We start from the raw sequence: 24,745 nt of genomic DNA on the forward strand, positions 1-24,745 counted from the left end.
GGTGTGGCTGAAATAGCTGAATATACTAATTTGAAGGGGTGTCCACATACTTTTGGCCATATAGTGTATATGGAAAAAGACACAATCGACGACTTTCAGTCAACCTAATTTTTTTTTTGCGCTACAAAGTTCTTAGGTGTAAGTGAAGGGCAATCGCTAGAGTAACTGAAGCTAGCACTTATTTCATTTAATAATTAACGGAGAAGACATTGGAGAGAGAATGTGACACGTACTTCTGAGCTGGATCCTCCGCAGCATGAAGAATATGAGGATGGCGATGAGGATTATGGCGATGCCTGCACCAATCACCATCCCCATCATCTAGAGAGAGAGATGTAGAGAGAGAGGGACAGCAAGAGAGAGATGTAGAGAGAGAGGGGCAGAAAGAGAGAGATGTAGAGAGAGAGGGGCAGAAAGAGAGAGAGGTGTGTAGCCGCTGATTAAAGCATAATTAGAACGACTTCATGGAATGAAACACTGCACGCCAGACCACAACATACGAACGAACCATGCTCGTCTGTAGCTCTTCCTCCACAAACGCCTTGATGTTATTAAACCCTTCCTGTTGGTACACAAAAAAAAGAGAAGTGTACAACTGTGTAAAATAGCCTATATACACTATGTAGACAGGGAGCTTTTACCAGAGCTGGCAAAGTTCTGTTACGGAGTTAAATAACTGACGGGTAAAGGAATTCAGGGTTTGCCATGCCCAGGGAAAGGAATGGCAGAGGAGAAGGAGGAATGATTAAGTAAAAATGTTTCATCTGGGTCGAATCAGTTCTGACGATTTCCAGAGGGGCTTGTAAACACATCCGGTCACACAATGCGTTTAGTTTGGCCTAACTATTTATCATCAACATCCTCGTTTGTCAGCACCCCGACCCACTTGTTCACTCCTCCTTCCCTTCTTTACCCAGCTTAACTCAAATAGCTCCATATAAATATATGGGACAACATAACTCCCAAACAATACCTTTGATGATGATCATTATTATTATAATACAGTAAGCCTAATTGCCTTCTGTCAATATTGGTTTAGTTGCCTTGCACCCATGTCAGCCTGGCTCTGAGACCAAGAATAGGAAAAGTGACTGCTACTGCTTTACTCTGCTGCACCAGACAATATCACAGATCTCATTGAGACATGATGCAATCTGATTTGGCTGTGATCAGCAGGCTGTAGCGTGCGTGCAAACAAGAAAGAGCAAATTAGAAAGATAAAAAGGGAATGAGGAAACTTGAGAGAGCACACAAGAGACAGCGAAGGAACGAGTGAGAGACAGCCAAGAGAGATGTCTAACTCCTATGCCATACACACCCACACAGTTGGGGACCATAGCAGAGAAATTACAGTGAGTCTCTTGTCTTTTGAGGTCACTTTAACTTTAAATCAATAGGACTCTTTTCTCCAGAAGGATATCATAGAACTTGAGTGATGTCCTGCCAAAAGGATGTCCTGCCTCGTTCCCTTTTTATCATTCTAATTTGCTCTGTTTCCTGTTCTAATCCCTTCGCTGATTAAGACAAGGCCCTATATGACTCATTGAAGGAGTGACGATCCTAGCTCAGAGTTAAGCTTATATACAGTGTTGCTGCAATAGAAAGTGTGTGTGTGTGTGTGTGTGTGTGTGTGTGTGTGTGTGTGTGTGTGTGTGAGAGAAGGGGATGGCTGAGTTGACCACTGGTCACATGACCAATCAGATCGTGTATAACTATGGGGCAAGGCCAATGGGTTTTAGTACTCTGGCTCTCAGCCAATCAGTGACTGAGCTGAAGGGGAAGGGCGGTCAGTGGTTATTGATCAGGAGAAGAGACGAAAGAGAAAAGGACTCAGCTGCAGTTATTGATGAGAAGTTGGTTATGGTCTGACAGATGGTGGATACTGTACATACTGCAGAAGACATTTTGGTTGAATTAACAGTTGTGCAACTGACTAGGTATCCCCTCACACACTCTCTCTATGGGAGCGGTACTGTAGTAGTTGGTGAGGTCAATGGGGCCAGAGTAAGTGGTAGAGGACAGGATTGTGTGTGTGTGTGTGTGTGTGTCCGTGTGTGTGTTCTTACTTCCAGAGGGGCATCTGCATGTTCTTGGCCCTCTTGTTCCGAGGTGCTCTGTCCCATTCTAACCCCGCCTCTTCACCAGGCTGGTCCATCAACGGCCTCTAAGGAGACAAAACAGGATGTTGGCATTAGACATGCAGGCTACTGTTTACGTCTCACACACAAGTAGTAAAGCAAATAGCTTTTTAGTAGCATGGAAGAGAAACCTGGACTTCTACGAAGAGCAATGACTAACAATATTATACTAAATACGATCTAGTATGCAATTATGACTCATTGCTCTTTGTACAGGTTGTCCAGGTTTAGGGTTGCAAAATTCTGGTTACTTTCCTAAAATGTCCATGTTTTCCAGAAATCCCAGGTTGGAAAAGTCCCTGAATCAGGAGGCAACAAGTAAGAATTCCAGAATACTCCTGGAAAACCTGGGAACTTTGGGAAAGTCACCTATCCAGGTTTCTGAGAGGTACTGCTGTTTATAGATACATACTGTATATGTGTTTATGCATAAACAGCAGAGCCTCTCTGCAGAGCCAATCCCCATCGGTTCCCCTCCCCCACTGAAACTGGCAACATGATCCTCTCCCAGTCCCAAATGGAGTTAGAGATAATAACAGTGCTCCAATGACACACAGGTAACATCCCAAAGGGAATCCTGTTCCCTACACCTTGCACTACTTTTGAACAGAGCACTAATCAAAAGTAGTGCACTATATAGGTAATAGGGTGGCATTTGGAACACATGATTCAGAGACAGACAATCCTGCAGTGCCCAGTTGACATTGGACTACCCCCCCCCCCCCCCAACCCCCCCCCAACCATCTCCCTGAGGGCTGGTCCTCTAAGAGGGTTTACCCCCTCAGCCCTATTTGGGTTACTACTTCTGGGATTTAGGCTAGCTAGCCCTGACCAATGAAACTCCACCCCCATCTGTTCCCTTCATCTCTCCTCTATCCTTTTCTTCCGGCCACTCCATCCATTTATCACAGCAGACATTCCAGACCCTCCACCATCCCTCCCTCTCTCTCTCTTAACCCATTTGTGACACAAACAAATGCAAGTATGCAAACCAAACAAAGTCTTTATAGGCCACACGCTGAGCACAGACAAACAAGCAGCTAGCTTTGCATTCAAACCTCCATTGACTCCCACTGAAACTGATCAAACATACCCTATCTAGGCAAACAAAGATATTTAGCCATACAAGCTAATGTGATATGGTTAAGGCCTACTACAGTGCATTGGGAAAGTTCAGTGCATTCCCTTCCCTTTTTCCACATTTTGTTACGTTACTGTTTTATTCTAAAATAGATCAAATTTGAAGAAATCCTCAATCTACATACAATACCCCATAATGACACAGCGAAAGAAAAAAAAGCTTTTTTTTTTAAGTTTGCAAATGTATTAAAAAAAAAAAAAAACAGAAATACCTTATTCACATAATTATTCAGACCCTTTGCAATGAGAATCGAAATTGAGCTCAGGTGTATCCTGTTTCCATTGATCATCCTTGAGATGTTTCTACAACTTGATTGGAGTCCACCTGTGGCAAATTCAATTGATTGGACATGATTTGGAAAGTCACACACCTGTCTATATAAAAGGTCCCACAGATGACAGTGCATGTCAGAGCAAAAACTAAGCCATGAGGCCAAACTGAGCAATCAGGGGAGAAGGGCCTTAGTCAGGGAGGTGACCAAGAACTTGATGATCACTCTGACAGAGCTCCAGAGTTCCTCTGTGGAGATGGGAGAACCTTCCAGAAGGACAACCATCTCTGCAGCACTCCACCAATCAGGCTTTTATGGTAGAGTAGCCAGACGGAAGTCACTCCTCAGTAAAAAGCACATGAAAGCCTGCTTGGAGTTTGCCAAAAGGCAACTAAAGGACTCTCAGATCATGAGAAACAAGATTCTCTGGTCTGATGAAACCGAGATTGAACTCTTTGGCCTAAATGCCAAGCGTCACATCTGGAGGAAACCTGGCACCATTCCTATGGTGAAGCATGGTGGTGGCAGCATCATCATGCTTTGGGGATGTTTTTCAACTGCAGGGACTGGGAGACTAGTCAGGAATGAGGAAAAGATGAATGGAGCGAAGTACAGAGAGATCCTTGATGAAAACCTGCTCCAGAGCACTCAGGACCTCAGACTGGGGCGAAGGTTCACCTTCAAACAGGACAACAACCTTAAGCACACAGCCAAGACAACGCAGGGGTGGCTTTGGGACAAGTCTCAATGTCCTTGAGTGACCCAGCCAGAACCCAATCTAACATCTCTGGAGAGACTTGGAAATAACTGTGCAGAAACACTCCCTGTCCAACCTGACAGAGTTTCAGAGGATCTGCAGAGAAGAATGGGAGAAATTCCCCAAATACAGGTGTGCCAAGCTTGTAGTGTCATACCCAAGATGACTCATGGTTGTAATCGGTGCCAAAGTGGCTTCAACAAATTACTGAGTAAAGGGTCTGAATACTAATTTTTAAAAACCTGTTTTTGCTTTGTCATTATGGGGTATTGTGTGTAGATGGATAAAAATAAAAATAATTTTCATACATTTTAGAATAAGGCTGTAACACAACAAAATGTGGAAAAAGTGAAGGGGTCTGAATACTTTTCGAATGCTCTGTATGTACTTTTGAACCCCAGCTAAAGGGATAATCCATGACATCATGGTCTAGGAACCAGAGGCCAAGAGCTGCATTGGATGAAATCAAATCAGAGAGAGTGGTTGACGGTGGACTGTCATATTGCATAGCCTGTCACAAACAGACCTGAAACTGGATGTGTAGCGTAAAAGTCTATTCTCTCTCTACTACACTCGCTCTCATCCTCCACCATTCATTTGTGTTTGACTCACTTAACCAACTGCTGAAGCAAAACTGAAAGTACCCAAACTACTGAATATCCCTATGTTTATAAATGCCCATTTGAATGAAATACCATGGTAAACTAGGCCTAGCCATGATTCCACCCAGCCAAGCAGTACTGTCTGGCTCTGGAAACATCACATGGTCTGTTGGTCTGTGCTGTATAGACAACAAGGAGGCCCAGGGTAATCCTATAGAAAGGAAAACATACACATTTCCATTTGCTCATCATGACATTTTCCCTGCCCCTCACTCACAGTTGCAGGCTTTGGTCGTGGAAAGAATTTGATTGTCTTTTATCCCTCGAGAGCAATCAGGCAAACATAAAGTACTGCGTGTCAAATGATCCCAAGAGCAAGTTTCCGTGTCCCTAGCAGAAGAGCAAGTTAGATCCCAAGAGCAAGTTTCCGTGTCCCCTAGCAGAATTATTACAGCGTAATAACATCACTGTCAGTGAAAAGAGTAAATGTTACAAATCTCCTTTAGCAGAAGCAGACACTAGGCCTGTCTCTCTCCCACTCTCCAGTAACACCTCCATATAGCTTGGTGGCTATTCCCATTGTCCTCATAAAACAATGCTGCCAGTGTTGATGTCCCTAGGCCCAGGCATGGACTAACTCCCTTTCCCTCTATCTCATCATTCCTCCTCCTCTCCCTCTCACACCAGGAGCAATAATAGCACAACCAAGCCTGTTTTATTTACGTACACTGCACATTCTGGGCCAGGGATTAACACCACCAACAACAGCCTATAGCATGTTGTTTATACCGTGTCAGCCTGTCAGACCCTAGAGAACAGTTTGTCTACAGTGGGGACTATGGACTGGAACATAGGTTAGGCCTACTAGCTTGCTCAAATGATTTGGTATTGCCCTTTTTGCATGATTAGTTTCAGATAACTATACAACAATACTAGGCTTACTGATTTGGCTTGGAAATGTTTTATTGCAAATAAGGATGGCATTGTTACTGTGGCATGGTAGTTGGGCAATACAGCAATGACAGAAAGTACATGAACTATGATTTAGCCAACTTTCTATGATGAGCAATAACTAGGGTTATAGAGAACAAAAACCTGCATAAGCATATGGCCCAACTTGACCTTTGCTCCCTAAAGCCTATAAATTAGCATGAACCATATTACCGTTTTCAAATGTGTAGGTTAAAACTACATTATAGCTTTTGTGACATGAATCAGTAGCCCATGAGTCGCGTGAACCGTAGCAGGACAGTGTGGCAATAGTAGGTCAGCTCGGGTTTCTATGTCAAAATAGTTGTTGCATAATTCGCAACCCTGGCGTGTGATGTCGCATTACTAGTCCTCATTAATCACCTGGTCGGCCCTTTAGTAGCTATAACGAGCCATTTGTAAACAGAGAAGTCGGCACATGTTTAAGGGCCTGTCCGATTAATTGATGGTGACAGAGAGTGTTGTCTTTCTCCACATCAAATCGATCGTGCCTCAACTCGTTCATTTGAATCTAATGTAGCCGCATTCTCGTTCGGACCTGCGCAAACCGTGGGTATGTTTTTTGCGCAGAGTACGGTAATAAAACTGGTGAAGTAATGCTAATTTCGTGTCTAGGCACTGATCTACCCAACAGGGCCAAAGATGTTCTGGAAAGCCCATTAGAAAGTCAATGAAGTAATCTCATTATTGTGTAGCTAGTTAGCTAGGTATATAGCTAACAGTTACAATGTGTGCCTCTACACCACAACATTCAGTAGCCTAGTTACAGTAGCTAGCTAAGTTGACACGCTTTGAAACAGCAGGCAAGCGTCATACACCTCGCTAGCTAGCCGTTAACTATAGTCCCCTCTAGTTAGCGTTGGTTTATGATGACCGATGATGTCAACACACAAAACAGCTAACGTTAGACCGTTGTTTACGATGAGACCAACCAGCCGTAGAATTTTTTTTTAATTTAATGTACAAATACAGTCGCTTTCGAATTTCACCAAGTCGGCTCGTGTAGAAAAGCCACCAGAATCTGGTTAATGCAAAGATGCTGTCTTTTGACCTCCGCAGGGACAGTGCTTATTGATTGACATGCTCCGCACAGCTCGCGCACTATCTGGACATTGGCGACACAGTCTCTAACACAAAGACTCATACATATGTCAATTTATGCAGCTAGACAAACCTCCCACTAGCACTTTCATTACATTTATCGACCTGTTAAGTGAATAAAACGATAACCGCCCTTACCTGAACTGCGTGTTTCTCGTCAATCTTTACAGTACTGTCAAATAACACCTATAGCGGAAATTATCTGTATCATAACTCCTCCTATTTTTATTCTACACGAGCCGCAGGCCAATCCAAATCTGAAATTGTGGATATCTAATCCAATCTGCATCCAGGGATGAAATGTTGCAACATAGCCCGCCTATCTTTAGATAGATATGAGAGAAGTAGCCAATCAAACTGCAAGGTTGAGAAGGGGACGCTACAAATAGACCTGTGATTGGCGCGGTGTATATGACTGACGATTACACTAACCAGTAACAAGAGACAACAAATCAAAAATGTACGGTACAAAGTTTATTATCATGCATGATTTTAGTAAATTCATCTTGATAACTGAACACTCACTTTAGCTGCTAATAAAATATTTATGATGGATCCTTGAACCTGACTACAAACTAATGACAATACATATCGATCAACTGGGTATGTAGCTCATGACATTGCCCACTTTCTACAGGTGCCATCATTATAATATTAAATTAACATTTTGTGTCATTTTTTTAATCAGAATCTTCAGACATCTACCAAGATGTATATTAGATAGGAAAGATAAGGCAACAATTTCTAAAATATAATGATATTCGTCAGTGCTCATCAGTATTTAGTATTGAATGAGGGATGATTGATTCAATCACTATTGTTATGGTTTAAAGGCCCTATAACTAGGGTAACGCCACATCCAAAACGCTAGGCCATCTCCTCTTTTCTCTGTAGACCAAGTCACTCGGTCCTCACATGGTCTCTCCTATCATTGCTATGCGGATGACACTAAACTACTCTTCTCCTTCTCCCCCTTCTGACACACAGGTGGCGACACGCTTCTCTGTGTGCCTGGCAGACATCTCAGCTTGGATGTCGGCCCACCACCTCAAGCTCAACCTCGTCAAAACAGAGCTGCTCTTCCTCCCGGGAAAGGCTTGTCCGCTTCAAGACCTCTCCATCACGGTTTACAAATCCACAGTGTTCCCCTCCAGGAGTGCAAAGAACCTTGGCGTGACCCTGGACAACACCCTGTCGTTCTCTGCAAACATCAAAGCAGTGACTCGTTCCTGCAGGTTCATGCTCTACAACATCCATAGAGTACGACCTTTCCTCACACAGGAAGCAGCGCAGGTCCCTATCCAGGCACTTATCATCTCCCATCTAGACTGCTGCAACTCTGCTTGGCTGAGCTCCTCACTTGTGCCATCAAACCCCTGAAACTTATCCAGAATGGCGCAGTCCGCCTGGTGTTCAACCTTCCTAAGTTCTGCCATGTCACCCCGCTCCGCCACATACTCCATTGGCTTCCAGTCGAAGCTCATATAATCTTCAAGGTCCTGATGCTTGCCTACGGAGCGGCAAGGAGAACTGCACCTCCTTTCCTTCAGGCTATGCTCAAACCCTACATCCTAAACCGAGCACTCCGTTCTGCCACCTCTGGTCTCTTGAACCTCCCACCTCTACAGGAGGGCAGCTCCCGCTCAGCCCAGTCAAAGCTCTTCTGTCCTGGCACCCCAATGGTGGAACAAGCTTCCCCCTAAAGTCAGGACAGCAAAGTCCCTGCCTATCGTTCGAAACTGTCAGAAACCGCCCCACCCCTCCCCAAAAATGCACTTCTCTTTTCCCGCTAGCACTGACTTTGCTAATTAATACTTTGTTGAGGGAAAATTAGCATTATACGATTGATGTGTTTTCTCACCTAGCTATCTTAAAATGAATGCACTAATTGTAAGTAACTCTGGATAAGAGTGTCTGCTAAATGACTAAAATGTAATCTATACAGTAATTCAGCATTGACATAAATAAATTCAGCTAACGACAAACAACACTTAAATCATTCATGATACTAATTTCATACATTAGTGCAAGTATGAAAAGTGTGCCATGAGCCAAGGTAACTAAACTCAGCAAAAAAAGAAACGTCCTCTCGCTGTCAACTGCATTTTATTTCAGCAAACTTAACATGTGTAAATATTTCTGTGAACATAACAAGATTAAACAATTGAGACATAAACTGAACAAGTTCCACAGAAATTGAATAATGTGTCCCTGAACAGGGGGGGGCAAAATCAAAAGTAACAGTCAGTGTCTGGTGTGGCCACCAGCTGCATTAAGTACTGCAGTGCATCTCCTCCTCATGGACTGCACCAGATTTGCCAGTTCTTGCTGTGAGATGTTACCCCACTCTTCCACCAAGGCACCTGCAAGTTTCTGGACATTTCTGGGGGGAATGGCCCTAGCCCTCACCCTCCGATCCAACAGGTCCCAGACGTGCTCAATGGGATTGAGATCCGGGCTCTACGCTGGCCATGGCAGAACACTGACATTCCTGTCTTGCAGGAAATCACGCACAGAACGAGCAGTATGGCTGGTGGCATTGTCATGCTGGAGGGTCATGTCAGGATGAGCCTGCAGGAAGGGTACCACATGAGGGAGGAGGATGTCTTCCCTGTAACGCACAGCGTTGAGATTGCCTGCAATGACAACAAGCTCAGGCCGATGATGCTGTGACACACTGCCCCAGACCATGACGGACCCTGCACCTCCTAAACGATCCCGCTCCAGAGTACAGGCCTCGGTGTAACGCTCATTCCTTCGATGATAAACGTGAATCCGACCATCACCCCTGGTGAGACATAACCACGACTCGTCAGTGAAGAGCACTTTTTGCCAGTCCTGTCTGGTCCAGCGACGGTGGGTTTGTGCCCGCAGTGATGTCTGGTGAGGACCTGCCTTACAACAGGCCTACAAGCCCTCAGTCCAGCCTCTCTCAGCCTATTGCGGACAGTCTGAGCACTGATGGAGGGATTGTGCATTCCTGGTGTAACTCAGGCAGTTGTTGTTGCCATCCTGTACCTGTCCCGCAGGTGTGATGTTCGGATGTACTGATCCTGTGCAGGTGTTGTTACACGTGGTCTGCCACTGCGAGGACAATCAGCTGTCCGTCCTGTCTCCCTGTAGCTCTTTCTTAGGCGTCTCACAGTACAGACATTGCAATTTATTTCCCTGGCCACATCTGCAGTCCTCATGCCTCCTTGCAGCATGCCTAAGGCACGTTCACGCAGATGAGCAGGGACCCTGGGCATCTTTCTTTTGCTGTTTTTCAGTAGAAAGGTCTCTTTTGTGTCCTAAGTTTTCATAACTGTGACCTTAATTGCCTACCGTCTGTAAGCTGTTAGTGTCATAACGACCGTTCCACAGGTGCATGTTCATTAATTGTTTACAATGAATATCTGTGAAGTTATTTGGATTTTTACAAATTATCTTTTTAAGACAGGGTCCTGAAAAAGGGACATTTCTTTTTTTACTGAGTTTAGGTAGGTGAGTCTTGGTGCCACGTTCAACCTGCAGCCAAATACATGCATATACTCCCACCCAGTGGTACAAACTTGTCAGTACACCATAGCGTTAATTATCTGGGATATTCTACATTGAACATATCTTTTACATGTGTATCGCATTAGTGGAAACTCACACTGTTCTCAAAGCAGGCTGCCGGTTTTGACAAGCAGAAGTGACATTTCGTAACAGGTTAGGTAGACGTACACAGCAGGTTAGGATAATTAACGTGGCAGGTTAGGAGAGGGTTTTAAAAACTCGGTCCTGCCCCCCCCCCACCCCCCACTTCTCCAGCTGAGAAGACAGAGAGAGGGAGAACAGTGAGGACAGTATGGACTCTCCCTCCATACTCCAGTTTGCAGCGTGTGTGTGCGTCAGAGAGAGTGAGAGCAAGTCTTCTACTCTATGCATGTACTGGATGGTCACCTCTGTTGAATAATGGGCGATGTGGGCCTTGGATGCCTCCAATAATTTTTATTCTGAGGGATAAGAAGATACCATTACCTCAGAGCAAAATGCCCGGACAGACACACATTTCAGAGATGAACAGAGTCAAATAAAGTAAAATATGCCTAACATTTAGGGCTATGAGTTTTTCCTGACCATGCACTGCCCATAGAGACAGATAGAGGACTCTAGTGCTCAAAATCCTGTTTTAACCTGGGCAGCACCATTGAGGACTTTCAACATTTAAAGTAGTTATAATTCCATCTGGGTCATCAAGAGGAATCAGACCATGAATTATACTCATTAGCAAACATGAGTATAAATCGCCAACCTTGGCTTTATACCTGTTCAAACAACACATCCAGGTGGCAGTATGCACCCATTCAGTTTGTTTACCAACTCATAGTGGTAGTAGAAGATAATGGACAACTTCAAAATGGAGATGGCCTAAATGGCGTTGACTGTTCCGATCACAGCCATAATGGAACAGATCCACAAGCCCATTGCCCCATTGGTCCAATATTGCTATTTAATTAAATATTGCTATTAGATAATGTATAAAGTGTATAATTGCGGGAGTTGATATTCTTTGTCAAAGATTGTATTTGGTAAATGAGTGCCACTGACTTGGCAGAGATGGCATCGCTACGCATCTTCAAATCAAATGTTATTTATCACATGCGCCGAATACAACAGTGAAATGCTTACTTACAAGCCCTTAACCAACAACGCCGTTTTAAGAAAATACAAAAAAAGCAAGAGATAAGAATAACAAAAAATTAAAGCGCAGCAGTAAATAACAATAGCGGGGGCTATGTACAGGGGGTACCCGTACAGAGTCAATGTTGAGGTAATAATATACATGTAGGTAGAGTTATTAAAGTGGCTATGCATAGATAATAACAAAGAGTAGCAGCAAAGGAGGGTAAATCCATTTGACTTTTTGCCCGCAAACCTTTCGATTTGAACGAGACCTTCCACACATTTTCCCATTGATTTATTTGACGATTTTAAAACACAATACAACCACACGTGTAGATACGGTACCATGCCATTAAAATCATTGAGGATTACACAAAAGGTTTAAACGTATTTCCATTGTGGTCCTCATGAAAATACATGAAAACAAAATATAAACAAGATTATAACATGGAAACAAAATACATCTCATAAATAGGGACGAAACTGTAAAAGGAATAAAATAGATGACCATGTAACGTTCATTGAAAACAATTATACTTTCTTTAAGCCTGTGCAGTTTCAAAGCATTTTGCCCATAAACCATTTCTTAAGGTTTATCTTAAAAGTCCCTAACGTAGGACTTGATATTATATGGTTTGGTACACCATTCCATTCCTCTGCACCAGTGTTAAGGAAATAGCTTTTTCCAAACATGCTCCTATAGCGCAGCCGTCTGATATTGGCAACATTGGCTTTGGTGTGATGGCTATGAGAGTCAAATCAATTGAAATTGTATGTCACATGCGCCGTATACAACAGGGGTAGACCTTACAGTGAAATGCTTACTCATCACCCCTTAAACAATGCAGTTTTAAGAAAAATAAGTGTTAAGTTAAAAACTAAATAACAAATAATTAAAGAGCTGCAGTAAAATAACAGTAGAGAGGCTATCTACAGGGGGCACCGGTATGTACTGGGGGCACATGTTAGTCGAGGTAATTGAGGTAATATGTACATGTGGGTAGAGTTAAAGTGACTATGCATAGATAATAACAGAGAGTAGCAGTAGCGTGAAAGGGGACGACGACAACGAAAATAGTCCGGGTAGCCATTTGATTAGCTGTCCAGGAGTCTTATTTAAGAAGCCTTTTGGACCTAGACTTGGCGCTCCGGGTACCGCTTGCTGTGCGGTAGCAGAGAGAACAGTCTACGACTAGGGTGGCTGGAGTCTTTGACAATTTTTAGGGCCTTCCTCTTCCTCCGACACACTGCCTGGTATAGAGGTCATCTAATTAAATTAAAATAGCCAGACATGTAACCGGGGGCATGGTCATGTATTTTTTTATTTTACCTGCATTTAACTAGGCAAGTCAGTTAAGAACAAATTCTTATTTACAATGATGGCCTAGGAACAGTGGGTTAACTGCCTTGTTCAGGGGCAGAACTCCAGATTTGTACCTTGTCAGCTCGGGGATTCGATCTTGCAACCTTTCGGTTACTAGTCCAACGTATAACTTTAAAAACCATCAACAGTTCTATCTGCACCACCCAGAGATCAACCGGAAGCCAGTTCAGTTTCCTGAAATTATTAGGACCAATGTGTCCTAGAGCTGAGCTTGAGTATAATTTTCATTAGTTTGTTTTGGGTCGTTTGAAGCTTGAACCATAAGATACAAGCATTGTCATAGTGGCACTGGATCGGAGATGTTGTCAGGGTCCTCATAGTCTCTGTATCCAGGAACTTGGCTACTCTTGCCAAAAACTTTGTCCTGGAGTAAACCTTCATAGTGACCTTCAGAACCATTAGTTCACCTGTCATGTGTTGGTCCAGTTAACATCCCAAGTATGTAACATAGCATCTTTCCTTCACCGCTACACCATTACACTTGACTGAGAAGTTGGAAGATACATTCTCTCTTGCCTAAATGCAGAGTCTGTTGTCAGATAACCACTTACTGACTTTAGGCAGTTGGCTGCTTAGGGTCTTTTCAACAGTCTCCTTATTCTAATGGCTGAATCATCCGCACACAAGAACAGAGGGCATGAACAGGCAACATCCATGATATCAATATGATAGTTTTAACCATGTTTTGAGGCTATATAGTGTTTGTTTATGTTTTATTTGTAAAACAAGCTAATATTTAGGGTTCTGAAGGGGTACAACAGTTGAACTAAGCTCATCAGGCATTTATAAGTTATATTCTTCAAGAATCAATGGGTACATATTCATTTATAAGTCCAAAAATGGATGTAGCTTATACCCATTCATATTTTAATATGTTGTAGCTTCGAGCCTATTACATCATCTGAGGTTTTAGTGTTGAGCCCGCCATCGGTTGAGACAAAACATGCTCTTGAATACAGGGTGGGTGTCATGCTTTGGCTGATAAATGTACTAAAATGGGAGTACAATTTATTTATTTTTACCCAAAACATTTTTCTCCCCAATTTCGTGATTACTATCTTGTCTCATCGCGGCAACTCCCCAACGGGCCCGGCAAAGGCGTAAGGTCGAGTCACACGTCCTCCAAAACAGCCTGACCTAGTTTGGGAAAACACTGGTGTAAAGGGATAGGTCCATTCTATTTCTATGATTGAAATGACACCCACCCTGTATTCAAGAACATGCTGTGTCTAAAACAATGGCGGGCACAACACAAAAACATCAGATGATGGAAAGTAGGGTCTAAGCTACAACATATGGGAATATGAAAAATATCAGAGTTAATGAGTTTTTAGATAATTGATATTAAAGGTTAAAATGTACATTTTTATTTTTAAAAAAGCATGTTGACAACCCTGTTTGCAAGCTTTTAAATTATATTAAACTCAACCGTTTATCTTTTCCAGTGAAGACATGGATGTCTCATGGTATGGTAGGGTATGCAACATGAGTCAACTTTGAGCACCTTTATCTCCTGAATGTTTTGGCATTCAGGTCCAAAAAGTCACTTTCTGACCAATTCTTCCATGGACAAACATGTATGGAAAGTTTTGTTAAAGTGATGCTGTCAAAGTGACTGAATTCAAATGGATTTACCCAGGAGAAATGCCAAGACATGATGGATTCAGTTGGGTATTGCAATTGGGTTTGCTAAGCTGCCATTTCTGTACTGCTGTCAAGAAACAATGTGGTGACACTTGAAACAGTCACATGTCTTGAATTATACAAGCATGCCAACGCTTGTACCTTTCTTCTGCAGATGAGCAAAACGCTGTTTAATCCTTGCAAGCACTAATGTAAAACTTAACTGCATTTTCAATGCTAACTCTGCAAACTAAACGTTCGACAACCTTGCAAGTTGTTAGCACCAATATTACAGCCAAGGTCAGAATGCAAACACATGAGATTTCAGACGAACGCCTACGTGTGGAAAAGATAATAATTATATGCCGTGCAGGACAAGCACACGTTGCATGGTATAATATTTCCATAAATGACATGGCTACAAAAACGTTTTATTTACAATACTTAAATTGACAAAATACCTCGTCCATGTGTTTACCCACACTGCGCAACTGTGGAAGTGCTTCTATTTCTTTGGTGCAGCCATTGGTCTGGAAACAAATAATGAGTTTATATCGCCCACTACCGTGTTGGAGTGCGAAGTGGTTCCAACATGAGGACCCTTGCGCACCACTCCAAAATCACGACGGGTTTCTTGGAGATTGTCATGTTTCAAAAATACTGAGCATCCTCCCAATTTCGCTCAAGTTCCCTAGGCTACTTGGTGGTGAAAAATGCCATATCATTCCAAAACGGTAGCCTAAACCACCATGGGAGAAATGAAGACACATCATCACTTGTTGAGTAGGCCTATACGAAATGCTTGGTGATTGATGATACAACGGTTAATGTGCAATTAAGAAATAGATTGCATAATACTGGTTGAAATCTACTGTTATTGTGTTTAATATGACAGAGATTAATAAAACAATCATAGCATCCAATCGTTATTGGTAGTTTCGACTACCGTTTAGCTTAACAAATGGCAACAACACACAAATAAAACAATATATCAAGGAAAGATCTTATGAAAGCGTATGATTATAATTATCATTAACATTTCAATATATGATTTTCATAGGAGTACGGCTATTAGTGGTAGTGTGAAGTCTAGTCTTGTGAAGGTAGCCTATAAATTCAGTTTTTCTTGTCAAAGTAGGCCTAATTCGCACAACAATTAAATTGTTAAGAAACATATATAGCCTAAGGATATTGTTCGTTTAAACATTGCAAGTATCAAGAAAACTTTTGCCGTTTTTGTTGCAGCAATTTACCATTTCAGTCGTCATAGATGAACGAATTATACAAATATTTTTCAAAATAGATGGAGGCTAAATACTGAACATTGAAATTAGAAATTGTTCTCACATTTCAAATGAAGAGAAAATAAGGAGAAAATGTAGGCCTACACTGGTTCCTGTCAAGTCAATTTTCCCTTTCAATCTTGATGTTCCCCGTGTGGTGTAATACGTGTAATCAGTGTTCATTGACCGAGACAAAAGCACTTCAACAGAAGTTTAAATTATAATGTTTATTTACTGAGATCAGTTTTTACAGGTATAAGTGAATAATTAAAATAAGACCATGTATGTACACAGTACAGATACAGAGATATTTAATAAATATCAATATTCCTGCGTCTTCTTCCATCAGAGTTGCAGGACACGTGAACACTATTTACAATGATATTATTTATATTTCTTGAAAATAAAATCAATTTTATATCATACAAATATCCCATTTGTAATTGGTCTTAAGGCCTCTCATAGTAAAAAAGTACAAATTGTTTATGAACATTTGTTTTCTAAAGTAATATTTCACTCCATGAAACGAAACCGGATTTACAGAGCTTGCAACTGGAAAGAAATGCGGCAAATGTACACATGCATAACTCTGTTGGTCATAATTTTCCATAATTGTATGCACGTACAATTGAATGAGAAAAATCGTCAATATTGAACAAATGAAACAAATGACAGACATTTTACAGTTCAAGTAAGCTTTTCGAGAGCTCAAAATAGGCCTAGTTTGTATTTTAAGGCACTTTCAATAAGGCTGTTTTAAGTACTTTTTCGTTGCATGGCGCACAGGGCTATATATTATGCACGAGGATATTGCCGTTGTCTAGGACTGTTAAATTACATAAACTTAATGTTAATGCCCCCCCTTTGAGTATAATCGAAATGGATACAAAAATGTATAGGTCTAGTGATCAATTACACACGCTGCAAGTGGCAAACGGGTTGTGTTTTAAGTCCTCACGTGCATTAACAACTTGGCCATTGATAATTGCTCAACTATCAGAAATCGCTATCAGAAATATACAAAATAAGGCCTACAGGCCTTTGATATAAAATGATCTTGCAATCACCATCTTTCAATCAACAATGTGGCCAACATTCGGCTAAGCATATCTAGGCATGAGAACATGTCCCACAAGTATTGGCCTATTTGACTTTAATGAGCGTATACAGCATATATCTAAAAATGATATCTGTCGCGTAGAGAAATATAGGCCGATGGGCTTTCTGGGAAATTATGCCTTTCTGGAAAAATATATCCATGTTTCAGACAGGGAGTAAAGTTAAGTGTTGCAACCATGTTTGAAGACATACAAATGACATGTAATTCTCTCTCAAATGCAAATACGCAATCTAGGTCAAGACAAATAATACATTCCATAGGTGACAGGTCCACCGAAGAGTCCCGGAACAGGTAAAGTGGGCCTGGGGTAGGCGTTAGAATGTCCGTAGAGAGATGGCGAGCCCATGTGCGCTCCCAGGGGGAATGGCAGAGCAAAGGCAGGTAGCATGGGTTTCGACGCCAGTTTGTACTTTTCCAACTCGGCCTCCTGAAGTCTCTTGGCTTTAGCCCTTCTGTTTTGGAACCAGATTTTGACCTGGGTCTCGGTCAAATTGAGGGAGTTGGAGAATTCGGCTCGCTCTGCAATGGAGAGGTACTGCTTTTGTCGGAACTTCCTTTCCAGAGCGAGCAGCTGGGAGGTAGTGAAGGGCGTTCGAGGTTTTCGGTTGTTTTTATGTTTCCTTAAAGGACATGGAGGTGGACTTAAGCTTCCTGGAGGGACAAATAAATTAAAAGGTATTGTTATTAAATGAAAAACTCAAGCACTGCTGACCCTTTAAAACAACACATTTCACTGCGCCTATGTGACAATAAAACGTTTTTTTTTTTCACAATTAGTCTCACCAAACAACGTATACATTTAAGGACATTGCCATAAGGTTTATTCCTGCACCGTGGCTTTTAATGGATAGGCCTACCAATTTTCCAATTCCAAAATAGCCTATGACACATTTTGTCTAATGGTGCACAGTTTAGACCTATCAGGCTACTCTGAAATAACATTGTATTATTAGACTGATATAGGGACATTTCGAGTCAAATTCTATAGATTTTTGGATTGACAGGCACGACCACAGTGATGACAACATATGTGAGGTAGGCTTATAATGATCTACTACGTGAGGTAATAACGATCTAATAAATCAATAATAGACTAATAATAGAAACTACTCCTATATATTATTATTATAATAGACAAACAATAGGGAATAGTTGGCCTAATTAGCAGGGACTTACGAGGGGGAGTCGAGAAAGATGAAGTCTGGAACCAAGTGCTCTGGTCTTTCTCACAAAAATCTTGATTGTCGTCATTCTGACAGTCCGACACGCTCTGCGAGTTTTCCGGGGAAACTTTCCTCTCAACGTAAAAAGTCCTTGGAGAAAACTGTTCGGTGATCTGCACCGCCGCCGCCACAGGCTTCGGTTGAACGAGACCCGAATCCGAGGAGGGAGAATAATAGTAAGTCCTGCAGGTTGTTTTCTTGGAAATCAATGATTCGACGCTGAATGGAAGACTGCTCGTCTTACTTTTGTATCCTTTGTCTGTTGTCATATCTTTGGGTTGAAGTTCCTCACATTCCGTATCCGACTGTTCTTTCTGGTTGAGTTTAATCTCGTGGGACGGAGACCCCGGTAGGCCAACGGGATTCATCGCAAAGGGGTACGGGGCCATACACCTCCGCCTGGCCAGCTCAGGAAAATCGAATCGCGTGCGAGAATATAGCGTCTGGTGCTGTTGACGCTGTCAGAATATTGCCCAGTAGCTCAACTCACTAGATGGGGTCGTCTATAAAAGGGCACTAAGTGTTCCCCTCTCCGCGCCGACCAATCATCGTCTCAGCTCGGCATCGTGACGTCCCCAGCTCTCCTTTCCTCCGTCCTCATTGGCCCTCTGCCTTCCAAGAGACATCAAGAGGCCCTTTGAAAGCGACAAGAAGTTTTAATCATACAGACCCCGTGCGGAGCTGGTGCATTGATAGCTCAAGGGGTTTTTGTCTCCGCGGAACACAAAGTAGACCAATTTTAGCGCAATTAACCAGTGGGGAGGCCTCATGAGTATTTACATCCATTAGTTGAGCACTTATTGGAACCTTTAAATTAATTCATTTCGCACCCGAGAACGTTGTGAGGAGATACAGAAGAATGCAAGGTTATAAAGGAATAATTTGAAAGTATTAAATAGGCTAAAATAAAATATGAGAAAGGACAAAAAATAAGGAAATACACAAATATACAAATACATTGAAACTCATTAGAATATTAAAAGTCATATAACCATTTATGAACAGACATAATGGAGAAATACATCGATTTACTATGACTGTTTGTCACACAGCATTACGCCGATTTAAAGGCTGTCATGGACTTTTTTTTAAAGTTTACAAAAGGCTCGGTTGAGAAGCAACAGGCGTTTTTTCTTCAGGTCAAACTATTTAATAAGCCAGACAAGTTGTGTTGTGGAAGGCGCCAGCCTCGCGGGATCAAAAAGGAAGCTACCTCGGGGAGAATAGGGAACGGTTAACTCCACTTAACCAGTTGTCCTCGAAATATTTTTCATAGTCCAGTGCATAGCTGCAGGAAGGAGGCAAAACCACTGACATTAAAGATGGTTTCATTTCTTGGAAGAAGAGAACAAACATAACTTGATCGGGTGATAAGAGGGGCAGTATTCAAAAATGTTTTTGAAAATGATCATACTTACACAGAAAGAATACACATCGAGCAACATTGAAATTAAAATAGTCAAATGAACAATGAGGAATTAAAAACTAAAATACAAACGATCAGGTAAAAAAGACAATGCAATGAATATTGATTTAGATTTTTTAAATAAAGCCTATTAATCTTTATAACAAATATGGAATATTTGGCATTTGCCATCAAATACCTTCCACAAAGTAAAAAAACTGAAATTTTAAAGGGACAATTAACAGCTTTTTAAAAATACTTTAAATTTTAGAAAAAACTAAACATTTACATGACAGTTTCGAATATCTGTGGTGTCCTGGCCTGATTTCATATGTGTAGACCTAGTTATCTCTTATCACAAAACATTATTTTGTAGCACTTTAAAGTGGCAGCATAGGCCTTATGTGACCACATATTATTTTAACATTAATGCCTTTGATTGAAGTGCCACCAGTACGCAACATAAGCTCTTAAAGTTTAGTCTCTCCTTTCCTTCAGGGGCGTTGTAACATAATGATTCTCTCAGACATTCTCCTTCACTAAAATCATCACTTCGCCCCAGTGTCATTGACGTCAACTATCTTTCATGACATGTATCATCCCAAAGCGTCGTCCTTCTGCACTCCCAACATGATACCACAGTAAATAACACCATATAATCCAAGATGGCCTCCCTGGCATGGCCAACCCCACCTATCTCAGGACCCCACTGAAAGCCTGTTTGACTTCCAACAGTCATCAGCAGGATCAAATACACAATTAAGACTAGGTTAAGTGCAAAATGGCCACCTAGTAGGCCACAAGTGGGGGGTTTGTCTTAATTGAATTGCCTTAGCCCCATCGCTCTTAGGTTAATATTCTGGCAAGGAAGACACTTAGAGAGATCGAAAGAGTGGATGGTCACTCCAATACACTGGAGACCCACTCAGCCCTCTCTGGATTGTCTTTGTTACTCTTCACACTTCAATTTACAGTTTAGTTGGTTTAAAGGGTGAATAATTCATTATTTGAATCTGGCCACTCATGAGAAGGCACGTGTGATTGGTTCACATTACTTGACCGCCAGTCAGTCATATTTGGTTTATGACCTTATGTGTCCTTAACTCCTTAAAGATGCACTCTCAAACTTTTTGTATAATTTCAGCCACTAGTTTTAAAAGTGGTGCTCACAAGCCAAAACTGGTCCCCATTTTTTGTGTGCTACATCATCCAATTGTGTACTACCTCATCCATTTTGTGTGATATTTTACGAATGTAGCAATTTTTATGATATCATACGATTTTTGCAATTTGTGTGATATGTTACGAATCCAATTAGTGCAATAGGATTTGAATTTGTTGTGCTTAGGATCCCAGAGTGCATCTTTAAGTCACACTATGAATGAACTTGTGTCACACATTAAATGTAATTGGTCCACGTCATTTGACAACAAGTCATATTTGGTTTATAACCTTATATGACTTATGTCAAACCACATGACTATCATGGTTGGACAACTTACCAAACGGACGTAGTTCTGTGTGCAATCAAGCTTTTTCTCAAAGCTACACAAGGACAGGAAAGATTGATTGGTTAACTCAGCGAAATGATGTTGCCTCGAGCATTACTGCAGATATTGCGATGAGATGCACAACTTCGCTTTCACACAAGGGTTCTTTGTAAGGCAAAGTGTTCTACCTAGAACCTTTAACATTCTAAGGAAGAAATTATTCTTTGATGATTCTTTGGAAGGCAAGAAGGATTTTTTGGAAGGCGAGAAGGGTTCTACATAGAACCATATATAATATTTCCCAGCATACTCTATTGCAGGGAGATTTTCAGAATTGTTTGTTTTACTGTAATATCTGTGTTTTTGCAAGTACATTGATTGGTTGATTAATTTTATGCTACACAAAAATAAATAACATACAGTTTTCTAAACATCCAATCTGTACCCGTTACTGAGATGGTTGTTCCAGTTTAGATGATGTTGGTAGTCTCAGTATTCAATCTTCCCTACCCTAGCAGTCATTCTGAATGCAGGTTGGACTTGTTGGATATCATAACTCTGGCTGGATTTCAATAGGAATTACACATCACTTTGCAAGCCAGCATAATGTGACTTGAAGGCCTGATGTGGCCTGTAAACCAGGAGATTCCTAACACCACTGTGTTTGGGTGTAACTAGGCCCTCAAAGAAAGGCCTTATGATATATGTAATGTATTGTCATAATTAATAACATTTTACGGCCGGTGGAACCGTTCATAGAGGGTTCTAGAAAGAACCGTCCAACGATTAACGGGTTCTCGATAGAACCCTTCATCGAGGGTTGTAGGTAGAACCGTATACAGGGGGTTCTTTGAAGAACCCTACATAGAGGGTTCTAGATAGAACCACTTTTTCCAGTCTCAAATTAAGCCTAGTCCTGGACTATAATGCACTTTCAATGGAAATTCTCCATTGAGAATGTTATTTAGTCCAGGACTGGGCTTAATCTGAGTTCGGGAAAACGACCCTAAGAGTTTTTGAGTCATTTCAATTACATTTCCAAATACCTGAATGAATAGATACAATCATTTACACTCCTCCCAAATGAGTCTGCCATTATCAATATCTGAACCACTGTGACAGTTTCTCATTCAAAAAATATCAGGCCGTAATTTGGGAGTCTACCCCTGCATTTTCATATCTAACAATCTGCCTCTCTGTCTCCTCTCTCTCTGACTCAACAGGCACTCTCCACAATCTCCTAACACAGCTGTTTTAGGTTTGAGATCCCAGCAACCATGTACCCTTCAGTCAATCTAATCTCCCAACTGTCGTGTTAGATGAGGATGAGAGGCGAATCATAGCGCAACACAAATCCATGCAGAGATTCACCCGATACAGGTACTACCCATAAATAAATCTACACGTGAATTTACACCAAGTTCAAGTAAAACGTTCCCCCCTGATGTTCGGCCGGGGTCTTCGGTTTCAGACTTTCAGAGACCTTCTCTCCTAGATCCTGAAAATGCATTTCTGTAACAGCATGCAGGCGAGTGAACTGTGTCAGATGTCATTACCGAGTTTGAAAGCAGATCTGTCCCCCAAGGTCGACCTGTTCGATGGGAAACACTTTCCTTCGGCACCCGAAATGAAAACTTTGTCTGTGTCACAAATGGCACCCTATTCCCTATGCAGTGCTCTACTTCCACGTAGGGAATAGAGCGCCATTTAGGACTCTCATATGGGGCCATTTCCAATATTCTCATGCTTCGATGGAACCACTCAGCCAGTTCGTAAAAGCAGGGGCCAAGTTTGGGCCGCGAATTTAGACAATGTGAGAAAAACTAAGTTAGATCATCTTTATAAGGTTCAAAATGAGTGGTATGGAAACCCATATAGTAGATGACCCCTAATCTAACTCCTAGCTCAAGTAATAGGATTTTACTGCTGAATGAAAGCGTGACTTTGGTCTATTTCTCTCACAGACAGTTGGAATGACCCCTGACCCTATATAAGGACTAAGGAAACCCGTAAAAGTACTTAAACACAATCAAAATCAAATTAGATTTCATACGCAGTTGGATTTGTGTGTGAGACAAGGAACGTACTGTAGCTGAGTAGCTTGGAACCAGACGGAGAATTTGAGAATTCCAATCTAATACAGTGCACTCTGCAGACGGTGATTACATCCTTAGATGACTATATGATCACTAAGCAGTTGGTCACTGCAACCGCATTTGCCGTAAGCGTTGTGCACTGTACAGCAAAGCTGAATTCTCAGTCAGAAGGAACCCGGGGTGAAAGGTGCAGAGCTGAGCTGTCCACCCAGTGAACTGTGAATTCCCTATTGTAGTGGTGTCCGTGCCGTGGTGAGGCCCTGCACAGTGACAAACAAACCAATCATTTTAAAAGTGAGGGACAACTGGAACCCAATACGTGTGAGATGGGCTTGACAGACAGAAACACAACGGCTGATGGGTAATGAAACAGAGTGAGACGGACACACTTGCTGACACCACACAGGAGGATGGGGCGAGGGGACACATTCGTTGGCCATCGCCATCCAATCACGGCACTCTCTCACCACTCTGCTCTCACATGAGTCTGTATGAGGAGAGAAGTGAAGAATCAGCCGTCCAGAATGGTGTGGATTCTGATCATGAAAATTAAATACATACTAGAGAGGGATTTTGGGGGTGGATCTGCCAAAGCCAGTTACTTAGTCTTCAGTTTTATAAATTCTTATTACGTGTCAGAGATAGAGACCGAGAATGGCTTAAATGAGGCATGAGCAAAATTGAGAGGCATCCTCATACATTTCACATAACTATGAGAAAATATTTTGAGTGTGTTTTATCTTAAAAGTTCCTTGCCTTGCTTAATTTCCATCCATCTTCATTTAACTCTAACATCAGGAAGCCAGGCAAGAGTTCTCTCCCATTTAAATTAAAGTGGTTTAAATAGCATTGCCTTGGGTTGCAGGATATCCTTGGAAAATCTCTTGACCTTTCATTTGACTTAACAAGTCGAATCTATCCACATCAGACCGGCTTCAAGCTCGCAGTTAAATGCTGGTTAACATTTTTATGCCAAAGCCACTTCCCTCCTTGTGGCAACAGTGGCATCAGTCAGTGAGAACTGGTACTGGTCGCTGAATGCATGCTGGGTAATAAGAGAAATGTTGTCACAGAATGCACAAAAGTGAAATGAATCCCGGGCTACTTTTCTACCATTACTTCTATGACATTTTTGAGCACCATAAATTAAATGAGCCATTTAATCATTTTAGGCTCTATACAGCACCATTTGATCTAGCAATGTCAATAACAATGATAACAGTACTACTGGCACTCCAACTACAAATGAACTATAATGAATAACAACACTATAATAACTGAAATATATATATTTTATTTTACCTTTATTTATCTAGACAAGTCAGTTAATAACAAATTCTTATTTTCAATGACAGCCTAGGAACAGTGGGTTAACTGCCTTGTTCAGGGGCAGAACGACAGATTTTTACCTTGTCAGCTCGGGGATTCAATCTTGCAACCTTTCGGTTACTAGTCCAATGCTCTAACCACT

At 41.7% G+C, this 24,745-nt stretch overlaps 2 protein-coding genes across 5 annotated transcripts in view; both read right to left on the reverse strand.

Annotated features, from left to right (window-relative positions):
• Positions 1-7,244, reverse strand: part of LOC115147214 (neuropathy target esterase) — a 36,136-nt gene extending 28,892 nt beyond the window's left edge. For 3 of the 4 annotated variants that reach the window (XM_029689318.1, XM_029689320.1, XM_029689316.1), the window contains exons 1-4: positions 7,139-7,244; positions 2,067-2,164; positions 509-562; positions 234-321 (exon numbers count right to left, since the gene is read on the reverse strand). In XM_029689318.1, coding sequence (XP_029545178.1) covers positions 234-321; positions 509-562; positions 2,067-2,123 — 199 coding nt within the window. In that variant the 5' untranslated portion in view covers positions 2,124-2,164; positions 7,139-7,244. The remainder of the gene's footprint in view (positions 1-233; positions 322-508; positions 563-2,066; positions 2,165-7,138) is intronic. The other variant, XM_029689317.1, reaches the window with a different exon arrangement.
• Positions 7,245-16,145: 8,901 nt separating this feature from the next.
• Positions 16,146-18,782, reverse strand: LOC115147215 (homeobox protein MSH-C). Its single transcript, XM_029689321.1, has 2 exons — positions 18,237-18,782; positions 16,146-17,711 (listed from the first exon to the last, which is right to left on the reverse strand). The coding sequence occupies exons 1-2, from the start codon at positions 18,670-18,672 to the stop codon at positions 17,296-17,298; spliced, it is 852 nt and encodes a 283-aa protein (XP_029545181.1). The 5' UTR covers positions 18,673-18,782; the 3' UTR covers positions 16,146-17,295.
• Between the last annotated feature and the right edge of the window lie 5,963 nt (positions 18,783-24,745).

The sequence above is a fragment of the Salmo trutta genome, chromosome 14 (genome assembly GCF_901001165.1).
Source record: "Salmo trutta chromosome 14, fSalTru1.1, whole genome shotgun sequence".
Lineage (NCBI taxonomy): Eukaryota > Metazoa > Chordata > Actinopteri > Salmoniformes > Salmonidae > Salmo > Salmo trutta.

Coding starts and splice junctions, on each gene's coding strand:
- LOC115147215 (XM_029689321.1), bottom strand. CDS start 18,672: ATGGCCCCGTACCCCTTTGCGATGAATCCCGTTGGCCTACCGGGGTCT. Junction 17,712..18,236: donor ATCTTTCTCGACTCCCCCTC/GTAAGTCCCTGC, acceptor TTGTCCCTCCAG/GAAGCTTAAGTCCACCTCCA.